This window comes from Cyprinus carpio, chromosome A24, assembly GCF_018340385.1.
Source record: "Cyprinus carpio isolate SPL01 chromosome A24, ASM1834038v1, whole genome shotgun sequence".
In the NCBI taxonomy this organism is placed as follows: Eukaryota; Metazoa; Chordata; class Actinopteri; order Cypriniformes; family Cyprinidae; genus Cyprinus; species Cyprinus carpio.
Genome location: NC_056595.1, coordinates 14,175,614 through 14,188,944, shown reverse-complemented (window position 1 = coordinate 14,188,944; position 13,331 = coordinate 14,175,614). Strand labels below are relative to the sequence as shown.

Here is a 13,331-nt window from a genome sequence, read left to right as displayed (position 1 = left end):
TTATGATTTCACTATTTTAAAATTCAAATTGCAGTAATAGCTGAAAATACAAAATTTATTTAAATTTTCAAATTATTTTAATTTTTGTTTTGTTTTACTGCAAAACCTTACAAAATGTTTTTTTTTTTTTTTTTTTTCTTCCTTATTGATCGCAAGTAATCTTTTCAAATTCGACAGTTACATCATTATTAACTGGTTATATAATTCTGCCTAATATTAAATATTTAAGTTCATATAAAGTTGCAGTTATAGCTGAAAATTGTAGAGTTATTCAAAAAACTTAAAATTACATTTTTTTGTTTTGTTTTATGATTTCACTATTTAAAAATTCAAATCGCAGTTATAGCTGAAAATTGTAGAGTTATTTAAGAAACTTACAATTACTTTTAATTCTGCCTAATATTAAATATTTAAGTTCATATAAAGTTAATATTAAAGATTTTAATGTAAAAATGAAGTTTAAAAGGTTGACAATCAGAATTCTAGACCAAAAATCACATAAAACCAAATGTCTACATTTGCAAGACAAACACTTACATACCAGAACACTTCAAGTTGAGCCTTGCATAAACCGACAATAATGGTTTAAGCAGTTTAGGACAAACATGACATGTCCCAATTTGTTTGACTCCCATATCCTGATGATCTAATGCACCAGACGTTTGACGCTAATGGCAGTCTAACTGACTGGGAGATCAGGTTTAGTAGGATCATCGCCTATTATTTTGTGATTACCCACTAAATCTGTTACTTCCTGTCTCCAGGGCAAACCCAGTGTATCATGAGCTTCTACTGACAGTGCTTTGGTATGGAGTGGTCCATACATCTGCACTGGTACGCTGCACAGCTGCACGCATGTTCGAGGTAAGTCCTTCCTCCAATTCACGCTTCAAACATTGACATGCATAGTAAATTTAGCCAAAAAGTTAATAAATACTTCCAATGTCCTTAATAAATTGATGTTTAAAGACATTTATCATCTTCCAGGCTAGTCGAATGATTAGTTTTATAACCTAATGCATTGTTTTTAATACAAATTAGCTGTGATATGATGTTTTAGAAATGTTAATGGTTGGTATGAGGTGGTAAATATGTATTTTCAGACCTATCCACACTCCCTGTAGGGCCCCCTTGTGCCTTGTCATCACTGTTATCTGTCAAATCGCTGAATGTTTACTTGTATTTGAAGTCGTTGCAGCTTTAAAGCATCCGTACGTCTTTTGCACCACAGCACGCTTGCTATTGCCATTCAGAAATGATGTAACAAACCCCTACATTTCATCCCCCCACACCGTTGTAAATCCGTAATGAAGGTTCAAGGAGTGTTAGGAAACTCCATGTGAGAAACCCCTTCTCCTCATCTGTGGTTGTAGCTTTAGTTAAATACGCCTGGCCTCTTAAGTCCTTAATTTTATTTTATTTATCTGTGTAGCGCCTCTTTGGGCTTCTGTTTTCGGTGTATGTCTGCTCTGTTTTTTAGTTTGTTACCGTTGTTTCTTTTTTGTGTTCTTTTGTTTCTCTCTCTCTTTCTCTCTGCTGTGTTCCATGACACTGTGCTTGCTCTTTCCATGCATCCTGTGTGACATCACCCCTGCTCTGACCAATCAGCTGTTGGTGAAGGGGGTGAATGAAACTCTAGTAGCTCAGAGAGTTGTTCCAGCACTTATCACTCTCTCCAGTGATCCTGAAATGTAAGTCTCCTCCTGCCTCCTTCATCCATGCACCTCCCTCCGCCTTGGTTCTCTCCAGAGGCCACAACTTTATTAGCCCCTCCTCAAGCGAGCACCGCCTACCTGAGCCAAGATTTAAGGGTTTCACTTTATTTATGTTGAAAGTGATGAATGTCATATCAAAAATATTGCATTCATTTTTCAAAAAAATTAAATGTCTAGGTCACATTTCACCTTAAAATTAAAAAAATAAAATAATAGAGGATCATGAATATGTTTTGCATTATGATTTTAGAATTTTCATCACATTGAACCAAGTTCTTATTACCATAATGTGAAAAAAAAATCTCTAATTACTGTAATACAGTAATGAAAACAAACCAGTTTGGACCTGTTTTTTTTTTTTTTTTTTTTTTTTTAAACAACAAAAATACAATATATAACTAATACTACCATGATGTATACTTAAAATTGTAGATGAAAATTGTAATATATAAATTACTTTTGTTTATTTTATTTATTTTTAAATATTTATTTAATTTATTTATTTGCATTATAATAGGCTTCTGACATCCATAGGGTTAACTGTGCTTAATTTCTATGAAAATTGCTACATTTATTTTATTTTGAGTCTGGAATATGGTCAAGGCATTATTTATATATCATTTTGTATGTATTTTTCTCAGTACTAGAATTTATATGCATTAATAAGCTACTAACCAACAGAGTTTTAAATATGCTTAATTGTTTTAAATAAATCTAAAATAGTCTTTTTTTTATTATTATAAAAATTTCTTAAATTATTATTTTATATAGTTTTTTTAATATTTTTGTTTTATTCTTTATTTTTATTTTATTTTGAGATTGAAATATGCCTCATATATACAAATTTATTATTGAAATAAACCATTGTTAAACCATCAGTCCATTTGTAATTCATGCTGATGTTACAGTGTTCCTGAGTCTCAGTGGTAGAGCATTGCGTTAGCAGCGCAAAAGGTTGTGGGTTCGATTCCCAGGGAACACGTTAGGTAGGAAAAAAATAAAAAATGTTAGCCTGAATTCACTGCAAGTCACTTTGGATTAAAGCGTCTGCCAAATGCATAAATGTAAATGTTATGTCAGTGTGAAAGTGTATATCTGGCTCTCCTGATGAAACCAAGGCTTGAGAGACAGTGCTTATTTTGTTTGTCTCATGTGCTCGATGTACTAACATCCTTCGTTCAGGCTACACTAATCTCTACACGCTCGGAAAAGCTACCTGCTTTCCACAATCCATTCATCCCCTCAGTCAACTCATATGTCCATTCATGTGGCCCATGGCATGTTTGGCTGCCAGTCACTCTTTCCCAAATCCCCCTAGCACTACAGTCTCCTCTACCACCCTCCTTCCCTGCTAGATTCTTGGCCATTTGTGTTTGACCCCCCGTCTCTCTTTTGCATCTGACTGGTTTGCAGCTGGTTCTACGAGGCATGAGTGAAGCCTTAATTGACAAGCGAGTAGCTCCAGCCCTTATTACCTTGTGCAGTGGTCCTGAATTGTGAGTTAACCGCAGCTATGAGACACTTTAAAAACCAAATATCCTGTCTCCTCTCCGCATTCACTTGGTTGGATATTTTTTCTTTTTTTATTTTCTTAATGGGGGGGGTATTTGGATATTTGTTGACTGTTTCTGTTTTGGTTTTCATACTGACATGGGAATGATCATGTGACATTAATCATCTTGCTTACCACATATTCCATCAAGTGATTGGCATCTCATGGTTCTGTTCCATTCATGCATCTTTTATCATTTTAGTGGGGAAATTAATGGTTTCTTTTGGATGTGTAGTGACAGATTTTATGTTTTCAGCTCAGTGAGGATATCTACAATACCTGCCTTCGGAACAATTATGGAAACCGTAACGCAAAAAGAGGTACATGTCTTCCGTATTACAGATACCTCACACAATCCAGATATATTTGTGTGTGTGTGTGTGTATGTATATCAGGGTTTGCAAATTGTATAGAGAAGTTCTTTTTTTATGTCATGTGTGTGTTTATTAGCTGCTAGAGAGAGTGAAAATGCAGCTGGCCTCTTTTCTGGAAGACCCCCAGTATCAGGACCAGCATTCTTTGCACATGGAAATCATCAAAACATTTGGAAGAGTAGGACCCAACGCAGAGCCCCGCTTCAGAGATGAATGTGAGTGTCATCACTATATGTTTGCTTATGCAAAGTTTCTCACTATTTGCACGGACAAAAACACCATAGCGTGTTGTAATGTGATGATAACAGTACCGTCATGCTTCTGTGACTCTGTTTGCCCTTTAGTGCACATACATTAGTGTGGCAGAAGTATTTTCTGTTTCTTTCATGTCCTGTTCTCTCTCTGTTTTTTTCCACAGTTGTTCTTCCTCATTTACACAAACTGGCTTTGTGCAACAACCAGCAGACGGTGGAGAATAAAAGACTTGACATTGCCACTCAACTGTTTGAGGCATACAGCGCCTTATCCTGCTGTTGTATCTTTTATAGTCACATGAGAGAGAGTTTGACTTACAATTTTGGAAGTTTAGAACTACTTATTACTGTCAATCACCTTTCATCTTGCCTCACATAGCATGGTTTTAACTATTGTGATAGGAATAGTTCACACAAAAATTTAAATTTGCCAAAAGGTACTCAACCTCAGACAATCCAAGGTGTAGATATAGACGAAGTTTGCTTTTTCATGGGAACAGATTTGAAGAAATATAGCATTACGTCACTTGCTCGCCAATGGGTCCTCTGCAGTGAATGGGTGCCGTCAGAATGAGAGTCCAAACAGCTGATAAAAGCATTAAAAGAATTCACAAGTAATCCACACGACTTCAGCGTCTTGTAAAGAGAATAGCTGCATGTTTGTAAGAAACAAATCCATCGTTAAGATGTTTTTAACTTAAATCCATCACTTCTGGTGAAAATACTAGTCCTCTATACATAGTATTTTAAAATACATGTTTTTTGTTTTTTTTTAATTCATATCATTTTATACAATTCAATTAATTGAAAAACTGTTTGCCTAAATTGGAATCTGTTACTCTGTGGGCCAGTGAAAACCTGAAATTTGTGTAAACCAATCAGATTGTAACTAGTAATTTTGCCAAGCTTTTGCTATTTTGGGGATCAGTATACATGAGGCAGTCCATGAACGGTCTGTGGGTAATCGTTTGGCTGACGGTTTAGGCTTTTTTCAACAAATAAATCGTGTTTTTATTGTTTTTGTAAGTCTTGGTAATGCCCAGCGGTTCGCATTTCCAAAATTTCCAAAAGTTGATTTTTCTCTGAGAGGGAACATTTGGATTACAAATTGAAAACAGAATTGGACTGTACAGCTCCACTGCTGATGTTTGGAAGCAGAAGCCATCTTTCACTGGTTTCTCTACTGATTTTGTGGCGTATGGCAGTTTGCACCGTATAACCACAGTTTTACCTCCAGATTCAACTTAAAAACAGATACTGAACACACACTCTGTGTGGCCATATTCTCTCTGTGCTTTTTGAGTTTTTGAGCGATGTTTAACTATTTAAGTTGGACATGAGTCTCCATAGCTGGATTTGCATTCTCACTCTCTTTTTTTATTTCTTCCACCTTTTTTTCCTGAGAGCTTCATCGTTGTGAAAATGTTTGCATATCCTGCTGGCAATGAAAGAAAGAAAATAAACCTCAGCCATTTTTGTACACTAAATTGCAGGGTGGATAGCAGAATTTGTCGTTAAACGCTCTGTGATGTTGTTAGTTTGAGTGAAGAGAGCCTGGCCCAGCCCTTTGGTCAGGATTCCCAGCACACATGCCTTTGCAGATGTTCTTTTGTCTTGTTCTCCCACCCATCTTCCTCTGTTTCAGTTTATTTTTGTCCGCTGTGTCACAATTGAGACCCCCCTGTAGCAGTGGCTTGCCCCCCAGGCAGTTTTGTGAAACCTCGTCCTGTCTTGTGTTTTGAGGTTTTGCAACATGATCGATATGAGGTTGAGTCTGGATCGGTGGACTGTATACTGGTGTGTATTTACTGTAGAAGTGCAAGTCATTATGGGAAGGCGATAGGGCTTTAACTGTGCAAAGTTCTCACGGTTTATATCGAGTTTGGCGGTGGTCATGGTTTCGGTTTGGATGCTTTTAGGGGTGCACGATCATCAAGCTTTTAGCAGATATCGATAACTTAACACTGTGTTTGATGTTTAATTCATTTGCAGTTTTTGGTAGATTCAGCTGATTTAGCAAAGTTATTCTTGAAAATCAAAATTCATACTTATTTTGAATAATTTTTTATATTTTCAGATGCATTGTGAGCAGAGCTTGCAATTACATGTGTTCATTTAATATTTTGCTGTATTATGAATGTCATGTATTTTCAGCAAATATTGGTATATGTGGTTTAATTATCATTTATTTAAAATAATTAATTAATTGGTATATCATGGTGTATCATGTAATTAATTGTTACATCATGTAATTAATTTAATTGAAGATTAACAGCCATAAATGTTACATTTTTAATTACTTTTTGAATTATTATTATTATTATTTTGAAATACTTTAGTTTTTTATTTAATGAAACATTTATAGAGCCACAGTCCCAATTGAAGGTTTATTATAGTATTACATTTTTAATTAGTTTTTATTTTTTTTTATTTTTTTAGTCTTTTTATTTCAGTGTTTTGTAATTTAAATTTAATAAAACTGTCACATATAAACAAAAATAAATATATTATTATAATAACTTAACATTAACTTTTACTTATTCTATGTTATAAATTTTATCCAATACATTACATATTTAATATAGTTTGGAGTTTTAGTATTTATGCGCTGTGTATTAATTACTGAAATTTAATTTGTTGCCATTTTGGGTTTTATTTTTAAAGTCCTATATTATTTTAAAGTCATAGTATATGTATATTTCTCAGGTATGTTTGACATAGTCTTTCTTTAACTCCGGGACTTTAGTTATTTCTGAAGAACTTATGGTAAATCATTTCCTTCCTGGGCTGAGATGTTTGAGGACTGATATGGAGCAGCTCTCTCCGGAGCATGAGGTATTAAATCAACATTTCAAAAAACATTTGTTTTCATGTCTGTATGACATAATTATGACAACCACCCATAATCCTTAATTAAATACAGACCCATAACATTATATCCTTTTCCTAAGTCTGGTCCAGTCTTGTTGTCTTAACGTTTTATCACGCTGCTTGTCATATAACCTAATTTCTATTTATTTAATTTCCTTTGCCTAGTAATGTCCAGCTGATGTGCGTATGTCAGACTTCCCAGCAGTGCTCTAAGAATACTCCTCATTTGTCCTTTAGGTTATTCTCAGTTCCATGATAAAGGAGTGTGAAATAAAGGTGGAGAACAAAGGCATTGGAGAGGCACAAGGGTGAGAAGACACACTTTTATTCATACAGTCACCAGGTTTTGTGTTCTCATTTACTGCAAATGGAGCCTCAAATCACTACATGCAAGAGGAAAATCAAATGAATACAGTGTCTGCTTCTGTACTGGCCACGAAAAAATAAAACAAGTGAACAAGTGCTCATTCAGTAGCAGAGTAAAAATAAATAATCTCACTGGAGCTCTCAAGTACACGTACTCAGGAAGGCTTTTCGCATGCTAATTTTCTAATTTATCTGTTTGAGTTCAGCTTGGGTTTGACTCACTCTCTCCACTGCCAGGATAGTTCCCATCAGGCATTGCAGGCCACTGGTTTAGCCACATGATAATTGCAAACCCACTCCATTTGGGCCGTGCCTGTAGGCCAGTGCTCATATTACACTTGTAGCAGCTGTGTAAAGCTACATGGAATCATACACTGTTATTTATGTAATAGTTCCACTCCAGATTTGGTGCTGAGTATTTTTTTTTTCTTAAATAAAAGGTAGTATAATATGCACTAAATGGGTTTTTATTTGCAGAAGTTTGCAATTTTTAAGAGTTGAATGACTTGGTGAAGAAGTGAGAGGGTATGTACAGTCAGGTTTTCGCTTGCTAAGGACTCTCTCTCTTACTGAGGGTTTCCAAAACGAAATATACCCAGCTTGTGAACATGTGTGGCACTCTTTAAAAGCTTTAATCTTTAAGATGTGGCTTGATTAAAAACAGCACTTGTCTTTTAAATTTCACAGTTGGTATCGTAGCAACGCTTCCAGTGGTTTTGTTTCATGGCTCTGTGAGATATTTATAAATGTTCGAACTTTATAGTCTATCATTGTGACTGTCACTACATGATACATGATACATCAGTTGAGTCTGCCTCTCACAAATGGTGTGGGTTGTTCTGCCACGGGTTATCTGGGATCTTTTTTATATTTAATTAGTTGGGCGGGTGACATTTTAAGCATGAATGTTTTGTGGGATCCAGTTTGAGAGAGCAAGACTTAAAAAAGATACAAAAGATAGTGATTTGTTGGATTTATGGTGTTTTTAACCATTAAAGGGATACTCCACCCCAAAATGAAAATTTTGTCATTAATCACTTATCCCCATGTTGTGCCAAACCCGTAAAAGCTCCGTTCCTCTATAGAGCACAATTTAAGATATTTTGGATGAAAACCTGGAGGCTTGTGACTGTCCCATAGACTGCCAAATAAATAACAGTGTCAAGGTCCAGAAAAGGTATGAAAGTCATCGTCAGAATACTCCATCTGAGTAATAACGTGCAATCAGGGTTATATGAAGTGATGGGAACACTTTTAAGTGAAGAAAACAAAAATAACTTTATTCAATAATACACAACAACCCTTTTGCAATGCCTAAAAAAAAAAACAATCCCAACAAAAAACTAAAATGGGAAAAATCCGCGCCACAAGGATGTGCTGTTTCTACATGTAGTTAGCTTTGACTTGAAATAAAACAGCACATCCTTGTGGAGCGGATGATACAGAAGAGCATACGCAGCATACAGTAATATGGAGAGACACAGAGGAGACTGCTGACAAAGGAATTATTGAATAAAGTCGTTATTTTTGTTTCCTTCGCTTACAAAAAGTGTTCCCATCACTTCATATAACCCAGATTGCACGTCTGATGGCAGATGGAGCATTATGAAGATGACTTTCATACCATTTATGGACCTTGACACTGTTCTTTATTTGGCAGTCTATGAGAGAGTCTCAAGCCTCCCGGTTTTCATCCAAAATTTCATCTTAAATTGTGCTCCAAAGACGAATGTAGCTTTTACGGGTTTGGAACGACATGGGGGTAAGTGATTAATGACAAAATTTTCATTTTGGGGTGGAGTATCCTTTTAAATAGAAATGGTGGTGATATGTTCACCCAAAATTATTATATTCATCACATAACTATGTGTTATCTTTCTTTTCGTGTGACCTTGCAAAGTTTTATTCATCCCCAATCTGCCAAAAAAAAAGTGAAACTTAATCAGCTTTGCCATCACAGGAATAAATTCCATTAAAATATATTTGTTAAATTATATTAAGCAGCACAACTGTGTTCAACTTTGATAATAATAAAGAAACTCAGCTTTGCCATCACAGGAATAAATTCCATTACAATATATTTGTTTAATTGTTATAATATTTCATTTCACAATTTATTTATAGTAAAAAAAATCAAGTCATGACTTTAAATACAATAACGAAAAATACAAAAAATCATTTTAATGAATACTAATAAAAATTTTAATAATATTAATACGTAATAATGATCAAATTATTTTTAGAATATAATTAATAATAATAATAATGTTACATTTAAATGGACCATTATGACACATGACAATGCATAGTGATAAATCTTTAATTTTTACTGAAATATTTTACTGTATGACAATGCCACACAGAGAGTGGTAATGAAAATGAACTTATAATGAACTTATAAACTCTATCATAAAACACGCAAGCGCTGGGTGGCCAGTATCATCTTTGTCTGTCCGGCCCTGTCAGCAGCCAGTGCTTACACGACACTTGAGTGGATGTTCTGACCCATGAATGCTGTTCTGTCTCTTTTCAGGTCCATCTCTATTGCAGCGAGTCTGGTGGGTGAGGATGCAAAGACCAAGTTTCTAAGTAAGATGGGCCAGCTGACCACCTCAGGTGCCATGCTGGCGAATGTTTTCCAGAGAAAGAAATGAAAGCTGCTTGGGGTGTTTCCCACGACCCTCCACTTTCTGGGATCTCCTACTTGAAGTCAATTGTCTGCCTTTCTTTTGTTCGCCTTTGATTTGACAGTCTATATTTTTAACATATTTATGTCTTAAATTTTGTTCCAGCCTCCAAAGAAATTTGCACTCATGTCAATGTTTTCTTTTTTTTATTATGATTTTATTTCAGAGGCTTATTTGCATCACTTTACCTTTTTTTTGGACAATGTGAACTTTATGAAATCAAAACAATGATTCCTTCCTCGTCTTGTTGTCTTTTATGTGTTACTGTGTCTCTGGAGAATATTTTCTATAAGTGTGTAAAATTGTCCGGGGTTTTGTTTCTCTTATTTCAGATATGCTCCAACAGTAAATAACTGTAAAATACAGTGAATCGAGAGAACAGTACCCAACATGTATATTTGATTTGTGTCATAAGATAATAAAAAGCGAAGACCACTTGTGTACTTATGTACTTCTGATTCAGTCTGTTGTCTCTTGAACTCTCTTTAAGATTGCCTGTCAGATGTTTTTTTGCTTAGACATCTGGCTTAGTCATAATAAATCAGCATTTAAGGACTCCTGATACAGCAAATCAGTAGCTCATTGTTTGTGCCTCATGCTATCTGGCTCTGAGGTTCATATCAGTTTATATACGGTCTTTAATGCAACTGAATTGTGCCGCATATTTAACACTTAGACAGGTGTTACTACAATAAATGCTTGGCCTTGAAAACAAATGAAAAAACATGAGAACATGAAAGGCGTGGCTTATTTTACCTCTGCATTTGGAGAAAAGATTTCAAAGGTCAAGGGCCCCTTAATCACATGGTTAGCAGTTGGCGGGAGGAAATCCTGGCACAATCCTACAGAAGCCTTTGTTTTGGAACATTTATTGACTGAACGAGAACAAAATTTGCATATTAATTTTAATCTTTAACTTTTTTGTTAAACCTTCATCACTAGTGTAACATTTCTTCTTTCATGCAATCCATGGTTTAAAAAACGAGAGCTCATATTTGCATAAAATATTTTCTTTAGCTCGAGGTGACCTGCACATGATTTGGAGCTGATCTATGGTACTATATGGAAATTTCATCAGCAGGGATAAGTTACTCATGAGCGCAGGGCAAGAGTTGAAGTGCCAGGAACATTTCCAAACCCGGAGAGAGCGGCTGCATAAAACCACAGGAACATTCTGCCTCTCCGTGTTTTTATTCCTGTTGTGTTGTAGACTGAGAGCATAACAAGACGACAAACAGGAACTAAAAAGCTTTGAGTTCTGGCCAACATGTGACTATTTTGATGGCAAATTGTGAAGGGTTTTGGAGCGTGCCAGGGTTCCTCCCTCCTAAAGCTCGCAAAATATCCTTAAGTTAAAGTTTCTCCTAAAGTTAGCAAAAACATTTTATGGGTGAGAGGACAAATGTAAAAAGTCAAAATTAGGAGACAATACTCATAATTATGAGATAAGTCAAAACTAGGAGATACTAAAGAGATAAAAGTTCAAAATGCCATAACCATAATCATCATTACACGAAAAACAAAACCATTAATACTAAAAATTACAAAATAAGAAATAAACATAAAAAAAAAATTTAAAAAATAAATAAATAAATAAATTAATAGTCAAAATTATGACAGTTGAAATTGAGAGAAAAAGTTATTTTGAATTTGAAATTGTGAGATAAAATGTCATAATTATGATAATTATACGTGTCATAATTAATGATAACTATGTCATAACTATGTAATAATATTAAAAATTATTGTGATTTTAATCTCGTAATTTGGGCATTTTATCTCATGATTCTGGCTTAATATGTCTTATCTTTACTCAAGTTTAGCTAAATAATTTTTCATAAACTTTATATCACATAATTCTGATCATTTTATGTCATGATTTCATGACATAGACCTTTTTGTTTCATGATTATGGCCTAGTACGTCATATTTTGACTTTTTATCTCATAATTTTCATTTGGGGTTGGTTCAGTGTTGTTTTTTTTCATGGTTGAACAATCAGTCTGTTGTGACATCTCTACATCTGCCTGACATAACAGCTCTGAAAGGCCTCCAGGAATTGAGGACACGGTGTACACCTGATTTGCATGTGGGGTGGTGCGCTAGCTGCATGAAGGAGAGTGCGTGGATGCCAAAACTTGCCCTTCAGCTTTACTGATGACTGTTATTCAAAGCAGGCAGCGGTGGCTTAAAGGAAAGGCACGACAGCGTTGTGCTTGAAAGCAAGAGGATGGTAAATTAGAAGAAAAGTTCTGGCAATGTTTCAAACATCCCGAAAGCATTGCTATCTGCCCCATTCACCCACTTAGACAGATGCCAAGTGAGCAATTATGAGCTGACAGTTAAGCAAGATAAGAATTACAGGCAAACAACTCACAGTAGTGTGACCTTCTGTTCAGAGAGGCCACAGACTATTGGACCATTACTGTAATCTGATTAAGAAACATTATATGTCATTTAAACGTGTTATTCTTCTGAAAACTGTGTAAGGTCCAGGACAAGAAAACCAATTTGAAGAGCACAGTGTTCTTATCAGTTGAGGTTAATGTGTATTTTGCAGGAGAAATTAAGGTTTATCTGCTAAAAAACTAATGGAAAAAGTAGGCAATATTAAGTATTGGCCTGCAAAATATTTAATGCACAAAATATGGAGTTTGTCAGAGTAAACACAGGAAACCATAAACTACTGTATTTGCATTACATACCAGTGTATTTATGTTTACGGCAATAAATATAATCAGTTTGCAATGGTTTTGTACAACTAAAATCACTGGAATTGGCTGACACCAGAAGCCTTGCACATTCAAGGTGGGACAGGTACAATTAAATATTTACTCACAACAACAACTTATTAATAAAATAGTTACAAAATCTGACTGGATGAGACTTGTCTAATAGTCACACTCCCGCATGTCATCTGAGTTGTGCCAGGATAGCAGGCTGCATAGCAACCATTAACAACCTAGCATTTGATTGGACGAAAATCTGTGTAGTGCAAGATGAGTCATTTTATATGTAATAGAGTTTACATCTCGCAATTGTGTTTTTTTTTTTTTTTTTTAAGCCATGGAATAAATAAAAAAGGCTACCTAACTGTGACCTCTCACTTTTTTACTCACAGTTGCGAGTTTATATCTGACAATTCTGACATTTCTTTTCATAATTTATATATTTTCAAAAGTCGCAATTATTATTATTATTATTTTATTTTTTTATCCCGTGGCAGAAACAAGCTTCCATAAGTGAGGCTATGTTCAAATTTTATGCTTGGCCTTTTTTCTTTCTTTCTTTTTTTTTTTTTTTTTTAAGATAAACATTTTAAACAGTAGTAGTTTTTGTTGATTTTTAATCCTATTTTTTTTACTTGGCAGTCCAATCAAATTATAAATCAAGAGAGATGTTATTTAGGTTCATTAGGAACAGAAAGTGGAGGGGCAAGTCAAGTGCATTGCATTATGCTCTGTTGCATCTACACTAGCAAACAGACCTAACTTTTGATTTATGGGGTTTTA

The 13,331-nt window shown here is 34.8% G+C and overlaps 1 protein-coding gene across 7 annotated transcripts in view; it reads left to right on the top strand.

Moving 5' to 3' along the window:
- Nucleotides 1-10,270, top strand: part of relch (RAB11 binding and LisH domain, coiled-coil and HEAT repeat containing) — a 44,261-nt gene extending 33,991 nt beyond the window's left edge. For 4 of the 7 annotated variants that reach the window (XM_042714266.1, XM_042714270.1, XM_042714272.1 and 1 more), the window contains 8 exons: nucleotides 765-864; nucleotides 1,609-1,691; nucleotides 3,524-3,587; nucleotides 3,718-3,856; nucleotides 4,060-4,176; nucleotides 6,642-6,730; nucleotides 7,004-7,074; nucleotides 9,666-10,270. In XM_042714266.1, the coding sequence (XP_042570200.1) occupies nucleotides 765-864; nucleotides 1,609-1,691; nucleotides 3,524-3,587; nucleotides 3,718-3,856; nucleotides 4,060-4,176; nucleotides 6,642-6,730; nucleotides 7,004-7,074; nucleotides 9,666-9,786 (784 nt within the window). In that variant the 3' untranslated portion in view covers nucleotides 9,787-10,270. Of the gene's footprint in view, nucleotides 1-764; nucleotides 865-1,608; nucleotides 1,692-3,128; nucleotides 3,212-3,523; nucleotides 3,588-3,717; nucleotides 3,857-4,059; nucleotides 4,177-6,641; nucleotides 6,731-7,003; nucleotides 7,075-9,665 lie in introns of those variants that run through there. The other 3 variants (XM_042714267.1, XM_042714271.1, XR_006153455.1) reach the window with 2 other exon arrangements.
- The last annotated feature ends 3,061 nt before the right edge of the window (nucleotides 10,271-13,331 follow it).